The following is a 23,539-nucleotide window of genomic DNA, read 5'->3' as shown; positions in this document are numbered from 1 at the left end:
TTCTTTACTCAGCGAGTCGTGAATTCATGGAATGCCCTGCCAGTAGCAGTGGTGGACTCTCCCTCTTTATGGGCATTTAAACGGGCATTGGATAGGCATATAGAGGATAGTGGGCTAGTGTAGGTTAGGTGGGCTTGGATCGGCGCAACATCGAGGGCCAAAGGGCCTGTACTGCGCTGTATTTTTCTGTATTCTATGTATGTTCTATGAATCCCCAGTCAGTGTCCAGTGCTTGCATACAGTTATGGTCGTATAGTCATAGAGATGTACAGCATGGAAACAGACCCTTCGGTCCAAATTGTCCATGCTGACCAGATATCCCAACCCACTCTAATCCCTGGTCCATATCCCTCCAAACCCTTCCTATTCATATACCCATCCAGATGCCTTTTCAATGTTGCAATTATGCTAGCTGCCTCCACTTCCTCTGACAGCTCATCCCGTACACGTACCCCTCTCTGCTTGAAAAGGTTGCCCCTTAGGTCTCTCTTATATTTTCCCCTCTCATCCTAAACCTATGCCCTCTAGTTCTGAACTCCCCCACCCCAGGGAAAAGATTTTGTCTATGTATCCTGTCCATGATTTTCTGGCCCTCATGATTTTATAAACCTCTTAGGTCACCCCTCAGCTTCTGACGCTCCAGGGAAAACAGCCCTAGCCTATTCAATCTCTTCCTATAGCTCAAACCCTCCAACCTTGGCAACATCCTTGTAATTCCTTTCTGAACCCTTTCAAGTTTCACAACATCCTTCTGATAGGAAGGAGCTCAGAGTTGCATGCAGTATTCCAACAGTGGCCTCACCAATATCCTATACAGCTGCAAAATGACCCACCAACTCCTGTACTAAATACTCTGACCAATAAAGGAAAGTACACCAAACGCTGCCTTCACTATCCTATCTACCTACGACTCCATTTTCAAGGAGCTATGAACCTGCACTCCAAGTTAAATAAAACTTGTACACAATTAATAAATGACACATATGTTTAATTTTGGCTGTGAATGTTTTGAATGCTGTTTAAAGAGTTTGCATAAACAAAGGGGCCCATGACATAATTTTGAAATGGTGGAAGCAACAGAGCTAATCTCTAAACTGGCATTGCCAAACAATTCAGTGAGAAGTGACCCAGGACTGAGTCTCCGACAGATGAAGTGGAGCTACCCCAGAAGCATGTGTGGATCCGGAAAGTTCAGACTTGAAATGAAGTCAATTGCCTTGTCAAACCTACATCAATTCAACTATCAAGACCTCACTGGTTGGCCCTCTCCTGCTGTTGTGTTGCCCTCTTCAGGAGCTGGGAGGCTGAGCCAGCTGTTGTGACTCATCATCTCCTTGTCCAAACTCCAGGATGTGTTGTCAGATGGCACTATTCCCATCTCTGGAAAAGAAAACATGGTTTAATTCACCACCTCGCTCCCTGCAGATTTCTCCATCCATGATCTGCAATATTCCATTGACACTCAATGCAAACTTGAGGAACTGCACTTTAGAATTCAAACTCCAATAACTTTTAAATTAAACTTCAGTAAATTTATATCACAACCACTGCCTTCAATTTATTTTCGTGTTTTGTTTTGTTGTTTTGCTGGGTTGGTCCTGTTTTCTCCCCTTTTTCTCTTATTGCATTTTTACAGCCATTCAAACCTTATATGAACGTACACTTTGTTCTTTATCGTTTACCATTCTTTTTCGCTGTTAGATTGTGAAATCCTTTATTTAATCTGCCTTGGCCTTTAACAAAGAGCTTCTGTTTTGTTCTCCTTGCCCCTTTGCCCTACTAGTGGCTTCAAAACTCTGCTGAAAGACCCAAAATGTTAACTGTTACTCTGTACAAATGCTGTCTGATCTGAATTTTCTTCAGCATTCACAATATGTTGCTTTGAACAGTTACTACCAAATTCATGCTCACTTTCCATAATTAATTTGTGCCTTTCTCAATTGAAATTGATACTGTTCCTTGGAATTGATTCCACATCAAAAATTAAGTAAAATGACGTATAATTACTTTGCTCACCTTTTTAAACACAGCTGAACTCCTGTCCTAACTGATCTATTCTTGATGCAATCAAAATTGTTCACCCTGTGTCAGCTGAAGTTGTTGAATAGATACTTGACATCGACATTAACTATAACTGTGTCCCCAAAGCTGTATCATTAAAAAATTGTAAACAACAGAATAATATTGGCAATCCACCAATCCTCTGGTACCATACCTTTAAATACTAGAGCCTCCATTTCATTTCTTTCAGTAATCTTTTGATATACTTAATAGGCGAAGGTGATTGATCTGCTCTCCAAGAAGCTAAATTCACCTCTTCTGTATTTTTTTTATATATTCTTTGTGGCTTGTTATAGTGTTAAACTGCCAGAGACTGGAAAAAAAGTATTTTTGTGTACCACCTTTTGCCCTCTTTTTACCTTGTTGTGAAGGGGGTTCTAAATTTGTCTAACTCATCTGTGGTGTCTGTATAAACATGTTTTCCTCGGCCCATTAAATCTCCTTGTATGAATCTCATTGCTCTAACACTGATTTGCCTCCAAGTAGCTATTTCCAACCTACTTTTGCTAACCTCATTTCTCAGCTTAGTAATATTAGCCTTCTCCTAATTTAGAATGCCCTTGCTTATTTTGTTTGCCCTTTTCCACAATTGTGCTAAATACATATGGATTATTAGTCATTACTATTATAGTACTCTTCCTGTTTTCATTCCTACTGAAATAATACTATTCAGGTTATTGCAGTGAAGGCCTAATATTGTGTGAGAATTAGAATTATTTTTGTAAATTTAGTCAAATCTGGTACTTTAACTGATGGACATTAATGGCATCAACTCACTAGATCAAAGTCTATGTTGAAACTATCCTATTGAGTAAGAAGTGTGCCATGTTAGTTAACCTAAGAGTTTGCAAAAAAACACTAGAGGTATCTCTTTTATAATGTTATTTATGTCTTTACATCTGAACTAGGTGAAAATGATCCATTCTCTTGGAGGCAAAATTCTGACGTTTATTTCGAAGATACAATTACAAAATTAATGAATGCACCATGACTCTTATTAGTTCTATGTTTTCATATATCTATATGTCAAGGAAAGCAGAGTGTGGTTTGTGTGCTTAGCGCACAAATTTCTCTATGCTGAGCAGAGCAAAGGTGAATCATCTGTCACAGAGGAATTGGAAAGTACTTGTATCAGAACAAAGGGCACTTGGGAGATGTCAAACATAATTTGGATTTACCAGCACCATCTGCTAAATAGTGGTACTTAAAATTACCCATTCATGTTAATAGCAGATACTGCAAAAAATCCATGTGACAAGAGAAGACTTGTTTTATATTTTGAATAGTTTGATTGGCCATCATAAGATATCTAGTATTTTCTTTGCACTGGATACTAGGCCAGCAATATTAGTACAAAATTCAAACATTATTTATTAGTATGTTAAAACTGAGTTTTATCTTCTGGAAATTTCCACTCCGTGAAGTTTGCATCAGCATTTTCCAGAAGATTTAACTGTGACTACTCTATGCAAAGTTTTTGATATAGGTTCAAATCTCAAATATTAACCATACAGCATACCTTTTAGACATTGAACATTGTGTTTGTTGCATAATTAAAAGAACATTACAGCTGACCCAATTTTCCTTTCCTGGACAAGATTAATTGCAATATTAATTAAGTTCTGCAAACTTAGAAATTAAAATACATTGTAATTCTTGGTAATAAATGAAGATTTCATGTAATTTGTGTAGTTGAGCAGGCATTTTCCTGGACTCATCAATTGCAGGACAGAAGCACATCAAAGATTAAAGCAGTTTGGTCTCCCTTTTGTCTCTTTTGAGAAACTAAATGCATGACAAGTACTGTGTAATGTATAATTGGTAATCCTGTTGGTTCCATTGTCTTTATTCAATAATTTGTGTTGGCTTTGTTACTGTTGTTATGCATCCACTAGAGACCATTGAATATTGGTCATCTGTTTTCATTTGAAAGAAAGATTGGGGAAAATCAGCTTCTAATTTTTTGTCAGATATTGCAGAGCCATGAACATAGTCAAAATTTTCTCTGCAATTAAGACCTGCTTTGTTTACGTAAGAGTTACCACATTACAAAAAATATTGGACTGATGTAGGTGGTAGCAATCTGAAATTAAAATATATAAAATGTGTGAAACAGTTACATATCAGGTTGGTGATCCTTGGCCAGAGCATGAACTGTATTTTTAGTATGCACGTTAGTACAAGTAGACAACCCTTTATCCGAAATCAGAAAACTCCAAAGTTTGAAGTTTTTTTTGTGAAATTATTTTTCTCATTAATGAGGTTGTTTGGCGTGCAACCAGTTAACCCAAGTTGACACCTACTTGATGTGACATGGAGGTATGTGGCCCAGCATTGGCAGGCCTCAATTCTGTCTCAAGGTCCATTTTACTCAGTGAGTCTGTTCCTCTAGTAAGAATTTTTTTTAAAAAATTTCACCATCAAACTCTCACTTATTCTGAAATTCTAAAAATTCTGATTCCAAAAACCAGCTGGTCCCAACCATTTCAAATAAAGGATTGTACACCTGTACCTTCTAGGCATTAAAAAGTTAAAACAAAAAAGATGGCTAAGAGGTATTCTGATGTGAGCTGAGCTGTATATTCATAATTTTAGATGAGGGAATTAAGTCTAATGTGGGTAAATGTGCGATTATCCATTTTGGAAGCAAAAACAGAAAGGCAGATTATTGCCTGAATGGTGATAGTTTGGGAAAGAGGGTGGTGCAATGTGGCAAGGAAGAAGCCAAATGGTGTGTTGGCCATCAGCAAGAAGATTCAAGTATAGGGGAAGAATGTCTTGCTGCAATTATACTAAGCCTTAAGTTATAATTATACTTAAGACCCTGTGCTGATTTCATGATATTGTTAAGGAAGAATGTTCTGGCTATGGAGGGAGTCCAGCAAAGGTATACAGACTGATGCTTAGGATGGTAGACTAAATTAGATTACTTAGTTTGGAAACAGCCCCTTCAGCCCAAAAAGTCCACACCAACCCGCCAAAGCGCAACCCACCAGACCCATTCCCCTACATTTACCCCTTCACCTAACACTACGGGCAATTTAGCATGGCCAATTCACCTAATCTGCACATCTTTTTGGACTGTGGGAGGAAACCGGAGCACCGGGAGGAAACCCACATGGACATGGGGAGAATGTGCAAACTCTACATGCAGTCACCTGAGGTGGGAATTGAACCCGGGTCTCTGGTGCTGTGAGGCAGCAGTGCTAACCACTGTGCCACCATGCCGCCCATGACCTATGAAGAGAGACTGGGTCGCTTGGGACTATACTCAGTGGAGTTTAGAAGAATTGGAAGGGGAATCTCCTAGAAACCTGTAAGTTATAACAGTCATCAGGAACATACTTTCTGCATTTATTCTGTCAAATCCTAAGGAGTCCAGAACTAGGGGTCACAGTTTAAGCATGCATTTAGAACCGATGAGGCAAAATTTCTTCTCCCAGAAAATGGTTAGCCTGTGGAATTCTATGCCACAGAAAGCAGTTAAGCCAAAACATTGAATGCTTTCAAGAAGTTGTTAGATATGGTTCTTAAGTCAAAAGGGATAAAAGTGTATGTGAAGAAAGCAGGAACAGGGTACTGAGTACAGGGTATGAATGATGAGCTATGGTAATATTGAATGGCAGTGTAGGCTCTAAAGGCTACTCCTTTTAATTTTCTGTTTTGATGTACAGACTGAAGTTTGAAAGTTAAATGGCTGGTCTATATCCTCCTGAGTTGAAGAGGAAAGCTGAAGGGAAGTTATTTGGATCAGATACTTAAACATTTCAGCGTTGGGTCCAGAGAGCAGCTTTTGAGGAGGCAGCCAAATAATTTTGTTTCTTTACTCCAACAGTGAGCACTCCTTTTGTTCACAATTTTTTCATTTAAATTTTCCAATCCTTTTCACTCCTTTCTTTCTTCTCTTACCTTTCAATGCTATTAACACATCGCACTTGACATCTTCCTTTAGTTTTGCAAATAGGATAATGTTGTGTGGACCTTTTTTTGTAGTCCAGATGTGAAGTGAGGTGCAGTTGCTTCTGCATCTTGTAGAAACTAATGACATTAGAAAGTGATTGTGACATTTGCAATGAAGGAATGAGTCTTTGTAGCTCATCTGACTTGTGCTTCATAGGCGGTATTAAGACCCATGTGAAATACTGGATGATGTGGCTAGAAGTTTTAGCCCTCGCAGTAAGTCAATGCATGAGGTCCACATGCAGAATTATATAACAAATGTCTTGACACCTGTACTGTGGTGTTTGTTTGTTTAATGCTGCATCGGGTTGCAAATTGTGTGCATGTAGAGCCTGCTCCTTTGGGTATAATAAACTTACTACACCCACTCCTGGTGTGGTGGCAGTAGTCCTTTTTCATTCTGTGCACATTTTGAATGAGATTGAAATATAGGATAGGTGGCAACTCTTGAACTGAAGCTCAGCTTCTCAATTCAGGTGACTCCTGAACCTTCATGATGACTTCCCCTACTCCTTTAGTGATTGTCAAGTTTGCATCTGAGCATGCTGCCTCCAAACCCTGCAATTGACTTGCTAAGTACCCCTGTACAGCACTCATCCTGATAAATCTCTCCTCAGCTTGCAGTAGAATTGACAGTGGCCCAAACTCCCTGACTGGGCAGCCCTGACTAATGACTAGACCGCTACGTAATTTCCACAAGCTTCCTGACTGACCCATCACTAATTCCTGGAATAGTTGCTTTGGACATGTAGGACTGCCCACTGTCTACTCTCCAGACAGGAGTAAGGCAAACCACCTGACTCTGGCTCAAGTACCCGAATTATTGCATCTAACGTCAAACATTGTGGGCAATACTCTTTGATGTGTGGGACCTCCTAATTAAAAACAGTAGTTCTTGAATTGACTGATAATTACTCCACTTCACTTCAGTTTTGCCATTTTGTTGCAGCACACTCAGTATCTCAATGTATTAACAGCATAGGCTGCTGTATGTGCTGCTGATCATTGTTTACAACCATGACCAGCTACCTGGATTTGTGTGTGCACTAAAAGGCAAGACAGAGGTGCTGTTAACATCCCAGAAGGTACAAAGTGAGTGAGCAGTAAGAAAATATGTGAAGATGCCTGAAGTTAGCCTTTCTCTTTTGATGAAACTGATGGCTTTTCCTGCACATGTAATAGCATTACAATCCAAGGTGTTGGCATGCTCCACTGTGCAGTATTGGGTGGACAACTGCTTTAAGTGGATTAGAGATGTGCTATGAAAATGCGGATGAAATTGATGGGTGTCTGATGCCAGTATACACCAGAGGGAAAGGAGGCAGCAAGAGGAGTTGGCAAATGGTCACTGCTATGGAGAATAATCTGAAATGTGGCTGCTGACCAAATTGGCGGCCTGGAGGAGCAAACAGTTTGCTGAAACTAGCTACCAGCTCTAACTTTTATTTCGGGAATTGTTGCTGTCTTTTTGTTTTCTCCACTGCTTGGGAGAAGCATACTGCATATAAATGAGTTGAGGTTGGGTACAAATGAGATATCTTCGAGGAGAAAGTGAGGGCTGCAGATGCTGGAGATCAGAGCTGAAAATGTGTTGCTGGAAAAGCACAGCAGGTCAGGGAGCATCCAAGGAACAGGAGAATCGACGTTTCGGGCATAAGCCCTTCTTCAGGATTCCTGAAGAAGGGCTTATGCCCGAAACGTTGATTCTCCTGTTCCTTGGATGCTGCCTGACCTGCGCTTTTCCAGCAACACATTTTCAGTACAAATGAGATATATATGCCTGAAAATGTGTTTTGCTGGTGAGATGTCATTTTTGTCTGTTCAAACCTTGAGTGGAAAATTGTACATTTTCTAATGTCAATTCATTTATTTTATCAATATTGCCATATTTTCCAAACTGGCTCACCATTGCCATCAGCTACTTGGACCTAGCAATATGTGAAAACATAGAAAATAATGTTTAGCACAGGAGTGCAAAAGTACAAATCATGCAATTTTTGCTATTAAAAACAAAAGCAGAGTTAACCTATCAGGTCCAAAAACCTTTCTTTAATTCTGTTTTGAAAAATGATCACTGGACTCAATGTTACCTCTGCTTTTTCTCCAGAGACGCTGCTAGACCTTTTGAATTTCTTCAGAATTTGTTTCGCAGATAAGGGAATCAAAAGCTAAAAGGGTAGATTGTAATGTGGAATTCAAAACACAAACTGACCAGCCATGATCTTGAACAGCAGAGCAGGCTTGAGGGATTGAATATTTGCCTTCTCCTCATTCGTATGTTTGAGGTTTGGACAGCACACTGATTTCAGTGGTTAGCACTGTTGCTGCTTAGTGCCAGGGTTCATTTCCAGTCTTGGGCAATTGTGTGGAGTTTGTACGTTCTCCCTGTGTTAGCATGGATTTCCTCCCACACTCCAAATATGTGCAGACTAGGTGGATTGACCATACTGAAATTGCCCATGGCGTTTAGGGATGTTAGGCTATGTGGATTAGCCATGGCAATGTGGGGTTACAGGTTGGCAGGTGGGCTGAGTCTGGATGCGATGCTCTTTGGAGATGCGGTGCAGATTCTAAGGGCCAAATAGCCTCTGTCCGCACTGTAGGGATTCTAGAATTCTACCTAATTGAGTATTTAAGATGCTAAAGGAAGTTAATACATTCAACACCATGTGTTTCCTATGTCGGGTAATGTAGAAGAGAGGCCATAGTTTTAGGTTAAGGGGTAACAGATTTAAAATAGATGAGAAATTGCTTCTCTCAAAGGGTTGTGAATCTATGGAATTCGCTACCTCCGAGTGCGATGGAAGCTGAGACATTGAATAAATTAAAGATAGATTTTAAGTTTGTAATGGGTTGAAATGTTATGGAGAGTGGGCAGGAAAGTTTGTTGAGGCTAAAATAATTCATTATTGTATCCAAACAGGCTAGAGTGGTTGAATTGCCTAATTGTTGTGTTTTTATGTTTGTGTACTTGAAATCAAGAAGTGGTTAGTCAGGAAACTGGAAATGATGCAAAGTGCCAGAAAAATCATAGACATGGGTAGGAAGAAGTTGGGCAAGAGGAAAAATAATAGATTTGAGATGAGGGGTAGAAAGGTTCATTGGAGCAGGACAGGTTGAAACTTGGATCTGTCTGCTTGATGATCTGGTTCATCTAATCTGTTTAATATAGGATGCATTTGATTTGTTTGCCCTAAAAGTGATGCAGGTAGTTGAAAGATGAGGAAGAAGATGCTTGAAGGAGCTTAAACCAGACCTGGATAAAGATTAGATGTATCTTGGGGGTGTCATTGGGCTTGGTATCCAAGAGTCTGGATGTATTGGATTTGGAGAGAATTGCATACTGCAAAATAAAAAGCATATTCTTAGCTTGTAAACTCAAATTCTGTTGTTTTTTCAGTAAACCTCTTGTTCTACAGATGGCTACAAAAATGTCAAATGGTGTGCCCCAAAGTTAGCACTTCATAGTACTTGTATTGTGCACCTGGCTCAATAGTCACTGATAGAGAACTTGTAAGTGGAATTTATAAAATGAATTGGATACAAAGATGAAGCACTACACCCCATAATCTGCTGGTTACAGGATGATTTCATGTGCTCAGACCTTTTGCTGGAAAACAGATTACGGATGCTAAATGTGAACATCCAATTCCACTGAACTTAAAGAATTAATTCCAAATCCATCCATTTCTGAGGAGTTATTAGAAAACGCTTAGAAATTATCAATCTTTTATAAGTTTAATTTGAATCGGGGTTGTAAAAGAACTTGATTGAGAATAGTGCTTTGAAGTTGGTTGTTGCCCTAAATCCTCTCAGGTTTTGCTGATCACCAGAAAGGAATCCGTATACAGCTAATTTTTTTAAAACTGAGGACTTGAGCTCTGTTCTTTTATATAGTGGTCCAAAAACGCACACTTGATTTACTGCATAAAATCTAATGTGATTTGCTTACATGTTTTAAGTGTTAATAGAAGTAAATCTCAATCTTTAATTTGCATTCTAAAATTAATATAATACATGAAATATCTACACGATTATGCTGCTGTATGCAAAAAAAAAGTTTCAGAAGCTTAAATTGTAGTCAATTTTTACCAGTGGCAGAATAAGAATTTAGAAAATCTTTTTTTGTTGTTGTTTTTGTTTTAAAATCCAATTACAGGTCGCTTGGCTGTCAGTGGCAAGATGTGATTTTATTTTTGATCTTTTTGTTTCTTGTTAAGCACTACAGACATATAAATGAAATGGTAGAACCATTACTGACAAAACTGACCAGATTGAAGTGGGCTCAGCTGCAGCAGGCCTCCAGGCTTCATGATATATCTCCAATAAATTATTAGGTACGGAGCTTGAAGGAGTTTGACGAAGCTGTTGTCACTTCAAAGATCTCTCCTATAAAAGTCATAAATGCAGCCCTTATGTAAAACTTGAATATACTTTTTTCTTTTGATAGAAGATTTTGTTTGATCCATGTTTGCAAACAACAGGGAATTTTGCCATTTCTTGATTGGAGCATAATCAATGGGTGGTGTTATACACAGATAATTTATAATATAAAATAATACTTGACACTACTGCCCTTGCAGCATTTGCTGAGGGTTCACAGCTAAAAGACTTTAAAACATATTCAGATTGGTAGACTTTGAATGTTGCAAGTGTCTCTATTCAACTTTGTCTTGGCACAATAATTGATTTAACCTCTGACACAGTATACTACCATTTTCTAATTTATGAAACTGCTTTCCTAAGCATGAAGGTTTTTTCCTAGTAACTCAATTATGCAAAATATCAGGAAAATGAAGTTAGTTGGTATGAAGTTAGTAAGTAATGTTGAAAACCAGTGATTAAAATGTTGATTATTTATTTTCTCCCATAATGATTTATTGGAATGAGAATCTGTTGTTGAGAAACCTGACCGAGAGAAACCTGCACTAAAAGCAAATGTTAGGTGAATGATTCAGATGACAAAACATCCTTCCTGTAAACTTATATAGTACATCACTAACAACCCAACTTTGGCACTCACCATTGTTTCCAAAAATCACTGCAGGGGACGGTTTGAGAACCCCTTCAAGTACTCGACAACCTCTCCAACCGCTAACAAAGGCCTGTCATGTTGATATTGATATTCCTGTGCTTCTACCAAAATAAATCCTGTGCTGGCACTTCCCCAAAATGATTGGGACTAATATAGTGAAGCTCCCTAAAAAGAGGTGATTTGAATCCCTGTAACAGAATGCTATCATCACTTGTCGGCTCACTAATTTGAGTATCTCCTGGTACTTCTCAAAGATCCCTTGTTGGGCACCTGAGACATGGGTCCTGCAAAGGCAGTATAACAATTTGAGCAGGCAACAGATTGCAAAAGCCCTGCGAGACTCAACTAGATAAGTGGTAGATTGTGTCTGGTCACACCAATGCCCCCAAAATTGTCAAGTTCACAAAAGAGCCAGTTGATAAAATGCCAAGTAAGACATCATCGTCTACTCTACCAGACATTGACTTGAATCCTTTCAAATGATACCACCATCATAGTGTCGAGGGATGTATAAGTTTAGATGGATTTGCCATAGAAAATGCAGGGTAACAGGGATAGGGTAGTCGAGCAGCTCTGGGTGGGGTGCTGTTTGGAGAGTCATTGTGGACTTATTGGCCAAAATGACCTTTTTCTGCACTGTAGGGATTCAGTGATTCTATTCAATCTCCCCAGCACTCTCACTGATACTGTTCGGTGTCTGTAGAAGTGGTATGTCACAATTGAAGTTGTACAGATTTACTTAAACGTGTTTTTGTCCCTAGCAATGCAAGTAGCCACCTTCCATTGATGTAAATCCATCTTGGAGACTACAGAAACATTTTTAGAAGTTGAATTCCAAGTCATCCCATAATGCAACAGTCACCGGATTCCTCCTGAAAAGAGAAACAAAGTGCTCAGTGACAATACTATGCTATGTGATCCCACATACCCTTTTTGGAATAAATCTACAATACATTAATCTTCCAGAACTGTATGAAGAAGGCAGCTGTTATGTCCAAGGACAGTATGGTACAGAAACTAGGCAGTACAATTGCTCAATTGGCACCACATTCATAAATGTCCATTCCACCTACACCAACACTCAGTAGTAGCAACAGTGTGTGCTATCAGTAAGAAGTACTGCAGAAATTTGTCAAAGTTCCTTAGACAGTACCTTCACAACCCATGACGAACTCCATCTAGAAGGACAAATGACAAAGAGATGGAGCATTACCACCTGACTAAAATTCCTGTCCAAGCCACTTGGACTTGGAAGTATCACTGTGCCTTCACTGTCATTGGGTCAAAATCCTGGAATACTCTCCCTAAAGGCATTGTGGATCTACATATAGTGCACACACTGCACTGGTTCAAGAAGGCAACTCACCGTCACCTTCTCAAGGGTAAATAGGGACAAGCAATCAGTGCTTCAGGCATCAGATGTAGTTCTTGAATAATTTTAAAGCTGAGTACTTTGCAGCACTGTAATGGATCAGAAATACTCACATTCATCTGGTTGATATCCAACTGAACACTGCAGAGTGATGTATCATTGGATCTGTTGAGCAGATCCCAACAACCCATTGGGCTGTAGCACAGCACTTCCCCACACATTCACTGCAAAACCACAACTTGCTAGGAAGTCCAGTAAATCAAGGGATTACATACATCCTCATTTATTCAGATATCAAAAACACCTGATCACTGCTTGAAGTTGCATTTTTGGACCAAGAGTCCTAACCTTTTGACAGTGCCCCATTGACCCTGTTGAAACTTTGGTAGCTTCACAAGAATTTACTAGCAAATAAACATATGAGTTAGAAACAGTAGACAAGTTGGATCCCTGCAGCCAACTCCCCCATTTATAAGATCAGAACTGACCTGATTGTAACCTCAACTCCACATTCCTGTCTATCCTGTTTTAACTCTTCAGTCCCTTGCTTACCAAGAAACTGACCGTCTCTGCCTTAAAGATATTCAAGGAAGCTGCCGCCACCATCTTTTGAGAAGAATTCCAAAGACATATGATACTTCAAGAGCGGAAATATTGCATTTTCTTTGTCTTCAATTGGCAAATTGCAAGTGGAGACATCCTCGCAACCCTCAAGCTGTTAGGCCCCTCTCAGGGGCTTCTATGTTTCAATCAAATCATCTCTTACTCTGCTGACTCTCAAGATGCTCATTAATGACCCAATACACAACATTTCTAATCTTTAATCTTTTAAGAAGCTCATGAGAAATTGAGAAGTTTAAGACACTCCAACATGCAGCTATGGTCACTTGGGACAAGTCATGGAACATATAACAGCTGTTCAATTCCGAAGTCTAAAGGAGGCATCAAGAAATAGATTTTACTATTCCTGAAATAACGAATTGATTCAACCACTTACAGATGTTGTTCTATATCTACATCCAGTGTGAGAGTATGTTGTTTAGAGAAGCTGGACTAGATCAGTTAAGACTGAATTCACTGGAATTTAAAGAATGAGGGAGCACAATTTCGTAGAAACCTAAACAATTCTAATAGAACTAGACAAGGTAAATGTAAGATGGATGTTGCTGATAACCAGGGAGTCCAGACCAGGGCTCACCAGGGTTACAGGGTATGCCACTTAGGACTGAGATGAGGGGAAGTTTTTTTTACACAGAGGGTGGTGACCCTGTGGAATTCACGACCACAAAAAGCAGTTGAGACCAAAACACTTAATGTTTTCAAGAATGGGTTAGAAATATTTCTTGAGACCAGGAACAAGATATTGCGTTGGATGATCATATTGAGTGATGGAGCAGCCTCTAAGTGCCAAATGGCTTACTCCTGCTCCTGTTTTCTGTCTGTTTGTTTGTATTTATTTGTAAATACTATGGTATGGTATCCATTGTAACTAGTTTTTGTTTAAAGTGCTTAAGTTCTACATCTTTCTTTCAGAGTCAGCATCATTTTTAAAATATTTCAGTTTGATCTGTATCATAAATCTATTGTTCTGATTTTCTGTACACCATATATTTAAGCTGTACTGCAGGCCAGCTGGACTCAATTGATAACCTCACCAGATGCTTCAATGTATGACAGGCTGTCAACCAGTTACCTCATGTCAATGACAATGAAGAATTCTACATTACTGTTTGAGCTTGTCAGTGGTTGTGACAGCTGCCAAGGGCGAGCAAAACATGTCAACAACTCAAACAGCTGCAGAAAGAGTGACCAAATTTTAATAAAGTCTGTTTATAGCCTAACCAGTGAATTCAAATAATAGGCTGCTTGAAAACCTCTGCCTCCAGTTGTCCTTAGGCTATCCTGAATATCCTGAAACTTCACAATATTGTACAGGTTCACAATATTGAACACTGCGAGTTCTTTACTTTCTTCCAGCTGGGATGCTTTAGAGTGTCATCAGTCTATATGGAATCGGGATTTCCAACAAAGCCTGAAAGCCAAAACTACATTTACACTGGTATAAAATTTTGAGGGCCAAGGAATTGCATGATATTTGCCCCAATGTTTTCTCACTGTTTTAAGTTAATTAAATTTGTATGTTTTCACATTTGAATATGTGGAGTAATTTAGGAATTTGTGATAACTGGCACAAAATAAATCAAATCAATAATGCTTTTTTTTTTGGAGTTGAGGAACAAAGGAAATACTCCTTTTCACCTAAATAGTGAACTAGATGAGTTTCTGATGTTGCATTACAGATACAATTATCTTGAATATCCCGTTGGTGAGAACAACATGTAGCTTTCAGGTCAAATGCAATTTGACTGTTTACTGTTGGCAAATGAATCTCAGTCAGTGAAGAAGGGTGGGGATTGTGTAAGGAAGTGAATGTGTAAGGAAGACTAGGTGAAGTTTGGCAGTGAATGGAAGTTTGAGGAAATTTGGCAGTGAATTGGGAAGAGAATTGGAAGATTGCCCTGGAAGTATCAATAACATTGGGACTAAGAAGGTTGTTTTACTGATGGGAGGGGGTGGGATGAAAACAGCCATTAATAGTCTGGGTTATTTGCATGTGAGTCCATGGGAATGCTAGGTTTTGCCTAGATTAGTCCCCTAACTGCCTAATAGAAGTTCTTGTGTGCTCTTGATAAATGCAAAGCTTAAGAATCATTTTCTTTTATTTCAAATGTCCAGATGCCACAATGTTTTGTATTTGTAAGAGTGGAATCAATTAGTTGTGGTTGGGGAGAGAAGAAAGCATTGTAAGAAAACAGCAAGGCTAGGGATTGGAGGTCTACTTTCAGATCTGGACAGTGCATGCTGCTTTCTGCTCTGTTCTGCACTCTTCTAGCTCACACATAAAGAGCATTTATGTTCTTCCCTGCATGTTGCAGCTGAATTTCTAGACTTGTATATCTCAGGATACAGTTAAAATTTGTCAAACTTCAAATATATTTAAAAATAACTATTTGGAATCATCAACCAGAAACAAGCTAAATTGGATTGTGAAACTTTTAAAATGGAATCGAATCATTGGCAGCTCGGAGTTTTGAGGGTTACAAGGATATTAGTATCTACACAGTTCACTTTAGAGTTAAGAACTTGGAGAGCTTGCCTGGTGTCAGAAGAGTCAACGGTATGCATTTTAACTACCTGCCAGTGACTGGCACTTCTGTTTTCCTTCAAAGTTTTTCCTTCACTGGCAAATGCAACTGTCCCAATGGGTTCCTAGTTGAGATATACTGTTCGGCGAAATTTCTGTTCTGGCCAAACAGTTGTACATTCATGCATGTCTAATTATTGGCAAGATATTAGTAAGGTATTTTATGCCTTCCTGCTCAATTTGATAGGCCTCCTCTGCCAGCCTTGCTTTATTGTTACCCATGCCTTACAATTCACTCCCCTTCACTCTTGGAAACGCAAGCTACTGTGGAAGCTAAACATTTGAAGTCAAAGCAGAAAATGCTAGAAATAATCAGCAAGATAGACAGCACCTATTTAAAAAATAAAGAGATTTAAAATTTCATGTCTGGCCTTTCATTAGAACTTGTGATGAAAGCTCATTGCCTCAGAATGTTATCTCTGCTGCACTCTGCAGAGCTGCTGCCTGACGTGATGAGTATTTGTAGCTCCAACATGTTTTTGTTTTCATCTTCTTCACTCTTACCATGTGTTCCATTGTTATGGACCAGACCAAAACCACTCAAAATATATTAAGAAGATAACTTAAACCCAAAGTTTTCTTATTTTAATGACAAGTGCCAGGCATGCTTTCTGGATACAATTTGGTCAAACTACCAGTCTTGAAGCAAAACATACATTATTCCGTATGTTATAGTTAAAATACAACAAAAGAAAGTGGAATAACTAACTCTATTGGCAAACTTAACAGAATAATAGATTATTTAACTACCATGAGTAACCGCTTCAATGCAGTGCCATCTTGTAAACACACCCTTGCAAGGGCAAATTTAATAAAATGGATTATCTCTCATGCAATTCTACAATGCAGGAGAAGAAAAACATGAAGAGAAAACTCAGAGTAACAGAGAGGGATTTACTGCAGCTTCTGTACTCCACTTCAAGACCCCAGCAACTGCGACTGAAAAGTAAAACTCAAAATCCTGGTTCTGTGAAGCTTGACCCCACCCACTCAGGCTACTTCTATTATTCCAACTTTAAAAATAAAACCCAAGATCCCTTAAACTATTAACTCTCGTGCCTCTGAGTAGACTGTTTGTCATTTTTGACTCAACCTTTCTTCATTTAAAAAAAAAGATGAAATTCACCTCTTAAAGCCATTGTATCATCACACCATCTATATGCACAATCAGGGATAGTCGAGAAAATACTATGTGACTGTCTTGATAGACTTTGATAATTTAACCCTTTTTCTAAGTCTTCCCACCATTTAAATGGATGAGAAACCAGATGACTTTGTTGAGATCCAGTTTTTGCAATTAGCCTTATTACTTTGGTAACTTGGGCACTTTCATGCTTTTGGCATCCCATCATTTGCCATTTTTCAAAAAAGTGGGATCAGCCTTTCTTCCTCTAGTTATGTTCATGTCAGAAAAAAGGAACTATTTCTTTGGTATAATCTATTTATTTCAGATCTCAACAAATAGACTAAAACAATATAATTCCAAGTAGAAGATGCGTTGCAGTTTTGCAGGATGCCAAATAGTTTCAGGTTAAAATGAGTAAGTTTGTAAAAGATTGAGAATAGAGTGGCCCTTGGAAGTTATTTTGCAGAAATGTTTAAATATGCAGTGTCGTGTTGCTTGCATGTTCTGTTTTATGAATGAAGGAATGTTGCCAATGTCTCTTTACAGGCATTTTCAAGATAAGTCTGTCAAATGTAGTCAAAATAATCAGGTATTAATAATTACTGATTTGAAATGTTTTGTTTTAAATCTTAATCGTGCATATTCAAAGCAGAATTATTTTTATATAGAGTAACACTTTGAATGGAGTGAATACTACTTCCCATTTATGTATCTATATCAAGGTGTATTTTATATTAAAATGTAAGCCACTGGTTACCCAGCTTTCTTGAGTTTAATTTTACTATTCAGGAGAATATGAAGTACACAATGTAAATGGTTACAAAAGACATTTATATTGTCTGCTCGTCTGATTCTAAACTCTCTCTTTTTAACAGTGCTTCTGATTACTATGATTATGGCCATGGCACTAGCCAGGAGACATATGAATCATACGGTTAGTAGTTTATAATACAAATTAATTGTCTTGACACTCTAACATTGTTTTCGTAACAGGTTATTGGATTTACTTTTCTTTCATCTTGTAGAAATTATTAGCGGTTTGTTAGAAAGTGCTTTTTAAAACAAAAATCATCTCACAAGTACATACTTTTTTTAAAAAATGTATTCATTGAAGTGAGCCCACCAGATAGGGAAGCATTTATTGCCCATCCCTAATTGCCCTTGAGAAGGTGGTGGTGAGCTGCTGGCTTGAAATACTGCAATCTATTTGGTGGAGGTACGCTCACTTTGCAGGAGATCTGCGTTTATGCCCCACATAATCTACTTGCAGGGCTCCCAATGGTTGCTTAAAAATGATTCTTCATTCAAAGAAGTTGTTTTCCTGTATGAAAAATTAGTGCATATAACCGGAGCACAAATGAGTTGCAGGGCTACCACCATCTTAATTTTTCAAATTTGGAGTTCCCAGAAGAGAGAGTCAATCCAAAAAGATGAGATCTTGTTCTCGAGCAACTGCAGGAGTATCTCATGACTATTTATTAAATTTGTCTGGAAACAAGTGGATTACCAAGACTATGTGGATGTAATCATGTTAAAAAAGAATTTGACACCCTCAGGAATGGTAAGTACAACTCTTGTTTTAATCCTTTCAATTACTTCTATCATTCCTTCACCTGACTGTCAACAATTTGCTCCTCTCCATCACGTAACTAAATATCCAGCCACAGGAGCTTACTGTAGCAACTGTCTTTGTCCGCCCAGGTGCATATGCATCTTTCTTTACTACCTACATTACATATGACCCTTCACATCTCCTATTGTTATATTTAAGCAACCATCACCTCATCTCAACAGCCCACTGATAGAATCATAGAATTCCTGCAGTGCAGAAGCAGGCCATTCAGTCCATCAAGTCTACATAAAACCTCCAAAGATCATCCCACCCAGTCTCACCAGCCTTGTAACCCTCAATTTCCTACGTCTAATCCACCTAGCCTGAGCAACCCTGGACACTGGGTAATTTAGCCTGGCCAATCCACCTTATCTGTACATCTTTGGACTGTAGGAGGAAACTGCAGCATCCTGAGGAAACCCATACAGACAGTGGAAGTGCAAACTCCACACAATCGTTCAAGGCTGGAATTGAACTTGGGTCCCTGGCGCTGTGAGGCAGCAGTGCTAATCACTTGAGCCATTGTGCCACCACTGGAATATGCCAGTTATTTGCCTTTAATATCATTATCTCTCCACTGTTATTAAATCTTGCTTCTTCTCTATCTTGCAGTGTATGCTCTAGATTGATAAACTCAATCTCTGTCTATTTACATTTTCAACAAGTATTCACTATATTTCACCTACTGTTTTTGTAGGAAAAGGCAATACACAATGCTAGTGAAATAGCCAAGTGATTTGAGTGAGGAATCCAGAATTATAACCTTCACACAAGTATATCCAACACTGATCTGCAGTGAACAATGGGTAAGGCGAGGATGATGACTTGCCTGAATATGGAGTTTGCATTTTACTTACAACCCTTCACTCAGCTGCATTGTCAAAAGTACAGATGTTTGACTTTGATTTGCCATTCTAATCCTTGCTCTTTTCCTCTCTCCCCTCTGAGATTCTTGAAGACTTGTTGGAGAAGGATAATTCCATTTGCAATGCAGCACAGGATACTGCATACTCTCTCAGGTTCCTGAATGATCCTCCACTTCAGTTAGATAATGAAGCACAGAGGTCTGCATATGGTGAAAATACATGTGTAATACAGATGCAAGGATAATTCAGAAGGTGTCTCATTTTGGTTTTCTCTCCATCTCTCTTCTTGCCTCCACCTCCCAAAACACACTCCACCTTACTCTGTCTCGCGCTCTCTCTGTCTCTTTCATCATTTTCTTTTTCGTGGTCCCTTCTTCGTCTTCCCCTACCCCCTTCTGTTAAGTAGGATGGAGATGAGGACTTCAAGAGTCCAACCATGAAAAGAAAACCATTGGCTTTTAACAAAGTTTTAAAAGGATGTGTTTCAGCACTGTGCCTGGAGTCATTATCATGCCATCTCATCTGGCATCAGAAATTAGCATTCTACCTGTAATGGGACTCTCCCAAAGGGAGTCTACATAATAAAAAAAAAAATATGTAACTTTGGTGGAATCTCAAATGGCTTTATATACACTTTAGGTTTTACCTTGGAGAGTCAAACTGGTTGGAACAGCAAGAGACTTTCAGAAATGATGAGCCTTGGCTCCACAATACAATAGTGGTGGTGTATTGGATGTGAATATGCAATCTTGCGTCAGCCTTGACTCCGTTTGAAGCATTCTTGTCTTTGAGTCATAAGATTTGGGTTAAAGTTGCACAAACATTAAGGCAGATTCTCCAGTGCAATACCAAAAGAGCACTGCCTATCAAAGCTACAGTTTTTCAAAAGGGTGTATTAAATTAAGGACCTCATGAATCTGCATACATGGTTGTAAAATATCACATGGCAATACTATGATTAGTACAACAGCTTAAGAGAAAAATAAAGCATTTATAAGCAGCTTCAGCCAGAAGTACTGAACAGGCAATCCATCTTCTGACATCTCCAACAGCGCAGATGCCAGCCTTCAACCATTTAGATTCATTCCACTTGATATCAAGAAACAGTTGAAGGCACTAGATACTGCAAAGGCTACAGGTCCTGGCAACATTTCTGTTAATAGTACTCAAGAGACATGTTCCAGAACTAGCCACTCCTCTAGCCAAGCTGATCCAGTACAATTAGAGCATCTATCCAGCATGTAGAAAATTGCCCATATGTCATGTTCATAAAAAGCAATCAAAATCCAACTACGCCAATTACTACCTCATCAGTTTCTCTTCTCAATCATCAACAGAATTATGAAAGGTGTAATCGATACTGCTATCAAGTGGCACTTAGTCAACAGCATCTTGCTTATGAATGCTCTGTTTAGGTTCCATCAGGGCTACTCAACTCCATACCTTAATTACAGTCTTGGTCCAGATGTGGAAAAAAGGCCAGAATTCAAGAAAGTAAGTCAGGGTGACTGCCCTTGATATCAAGGTAGCATTTGACAGTGTATCGCATCAAGAAGCCCAAACAAAACCAGAATCAGTAGAAATTTGGAGGAACGTTCCCTGCTGATTAGAGTCATTACTAGCATAAAAAGTGATGGTTGTGGTTGGTGGAGAGCTCTGCTCACAGGTCATGACTGCAGAATTTCATCCAAGGTAGTATCCGAGACTTGCCCATCTTCAGAAACAAAATCAGAAATTGCTGGAAAATCTCAGGTCTAGCAGCATCTGTGAGAGAAAACAGAGTTAACTTTTCAGGTTCAGTGACTCTTGTTCAAAACTCCAGCATTTTTAAAATTTTCAGCACCTGCAGTTTTTTTTTGTCACCCATCTTCAGTCTCTTCATCATTGACTTTCCCTCTGTCATATGGTAGGGATGTTGCTGTTGATTGCACAATGTTTGGCACTATTCATAACTCTTTCATAGAACATTACAGTGCGGTACAGGCTCTTCGGCCCTCAGTGTTGCGCTGACCTATGGAACCAATCTGAATCCTATCTATCCTGCACTATTCCATTTTCAACCATATGTTTATCCAATGACCATTTAACTGCCCTTAAAGTTGGCAAATCTTCTACTGTTTCAGGCAGGGTGTTCCCTACTGCCCCTACTACTCTCTGAATAAAGAAACTACCTCTGATATCTGTCTATATCTATCACTCCTTAATTTAAAGCTATGTCCCTTTGTACTAGTCATCACCATCTAAGGAAAAAGGCTCTCACTGTCCGCCCTATCTTATTATCTGATTATCTTATATGTCTCAATTAAGTCACCTGTCAACCTCCTTCTCTCTAACAAAAATAGCCTCAACTGCCTCAGTGTTTCCTCATAAGACCTTCCCTCCATACCAGGCAACACCCGAGTAAATCTCCTCTGAACCCTTTCCAAAGCTTCTACATCCTTCCTATAATGTGGTGGCCAGAAGTGTATGCAATACTCCAAGTGCGGCCGCACCAGAGTTTTGTACCGCAGCAACATGACCTCATGGCTCCGAAACTCAATCCCTCTACCAAAAAAAAGCTAACACACCGTATGCCGCCTTAACATCCCTATCAACCTGGGTGGCAATTTTCAGAGATCTAGGTACATGAGTACTGAGATCTCTCTGCTCATCTACACTAGCAAGAATCTTACCATCAGCCCAGTAATCTGTATTCCTGTTGCTCCTTCCAAAGTGAATCACCTCTCACTTTTCCACATTAAACTCCATTTGCCACCTCTCAGCCCAGCTCTGCAGCTTATCTATGTTCTTCCATAACATGCAACATCCTTCAGCACTATCCACAACTCCACTAAACTTAATGTCATATGCAAATTTACTAACCTATCCTTCTACGTCTTCATCCAGGTCATTTATAAAAATGACAAACAGCAATGGCCCCAAAAATGATCCTTGCAGTATACCACTAGCAACTGAACTCCAGGATGAACATTCCCCATCAACCACTATCCTCTATCTTCTTTTAGCTATCCAATTCCTGATCTAAACCGTTAAATCGCCCTCAGTCCCACACCTCTGTATTTTGTGCAATAGCCTACCATGGGAATCTTATCAAATACCTTACTGAAATCCATATACATCAACTGCTTTACCCTCATCCACCTGTTTCGTCACCTTCTCAAAGAATAAGGTTTGTGAGGCAAAACCTATCCTTCACAAAACCGTGTTGACGATCACTAATCAACTTATTCTTCTCTAGATGATTATAAATCCTATCTCTTATAACCTTTTCCAATATTTTACCCACAACTGAAGTACAGCTCACTTGTGTATAATTATCAGAGTTGTCTCTACTCCCCTTTTTGAACAAGGGGACAGCATTTGCTATCCTCCAGTCTTCCGGCACTATTCTTGTAGACAATGACGACATAACAATCAAAGTTAAAGGCTCTGCAATCTTCTCCCTGGCTTCCCAGAGAACCCTTGGAAAAATCCCATCTGTCCCAAGGGACTTACTTTTCTTCACAGTTTCTAGAATTGCTAACACCTCCTCCTTGTGAACCTCAATCCCGTCTAGTCTAGTAGCCTATATCTCAGTATTGTCCTTGGCCACATTGTCTTTTTCCAGTGCAAATACTGACGAAAAATATTCATTTAGTGCTTTTCATATCTTCTTGGACTCCACGCACAACTTCCGACTACTATCTTTGGCCCTAATCTGACTCTAGTTATTCTTCTATTCCTGATATAGAAATTTGGAGGAACGCACCCTGCTGATTAGAGTCATTACTAGCACAAAAAATGATAGTTGTGGTTGGTGGAGAGCAGTGGTCTCAGGTCATGACTGCAAAATTTTATCCAGGGTAGCATTCTAGACTTGTCCATCTTCAGGCACACAGTCAGAAATTACTGGAAAAATCTCAGTAGGTCTGGCAGCATCTGTGGGGAGAAAGCAGAGTTAACCTTTCAGGTTCAGTGACTCTTCTTCCAAACTCCAGCATTTTTTGTTATTTTCAATATCTGCCGATCTTTTTTTTTGTTTTTCACTCCTCTTCAGTCTCTTGATTATTGGCTTTCCCTCTGTCATATAGTGGGGATGTTGCTGTTGAGTGCACAATGTTTAGCACTATTCATGACTTTTTGATAGAACATTACAGTGCAGTACAGGCTTTCAGGGCTTTTCTTGATCCTATCTGCCAACGACTTCCCATGTTGCCTCCTGGCTCTTCTTAGCCCTCTCTTTAGGTACTTCCTGGCTAACTTGTAACTCTCAACTGCCCTAACTGAGCCTTCACACCTTATCCTCACATAAGCCACCTTCTT

General features: G+C 39.2%; 1 protein-coding gene across 5 annotated transcripts in view; it reads left to right on the top strand.

Annotated features, from left to right (window-relative positions):
• Positions 1-23,539, top strand: part of LOC122548906 (KH domain-containing, RNA-binding, signal transduction-associated protein 3-like) — a 172,583-nt gene that overhangs the window by 126,551 nt on the left and 22,493 nt on the right. For 4 of the 5 annotated variants that reach the window (XR_006311362.1, XR_006311361.1, XR_006311360.1 and 1 more), the window contains one exon: positions 17,635-17,693. Coding sequence is in view for 2 of the 5 variants with exons in the window: in XM_043687862.1 (XP_043543797.1) it covers positions 17,635-17,693 (59 nt within the window). In the remaining 3 variants the exon portion in view is untranslated. Of the gene's footprint in view, positions 1-10,241; positions 10,273-17,634; positions 17,694-23,539 lie in introns of those variants that run through there. The other variant, XM_043687865.1, reaches the window with a different exon arrangement.

The sequence above is a fragment of the Chiloscyllium plagiosum genome, chromosome 4 (genome assembly GCF_004010195.1).
Source record: "Chiloscyllium plagiosum isolate BGI_BamShark_2017 chromosome 4, ASM401019v2, whole genome shotgun sequence".
Classification (NCBI taxonomy): domain Eukaryota; kingdom Metazoa; phylum Chordata; class Chondrichthyes; order Orectolobiformes; family Hemiscylliidae; genus Chiloscyllium; species Chiloscyllium plagiosum.
This window is presented reverse-complemented; position numbering and strand designations above follow the sequence as displayed.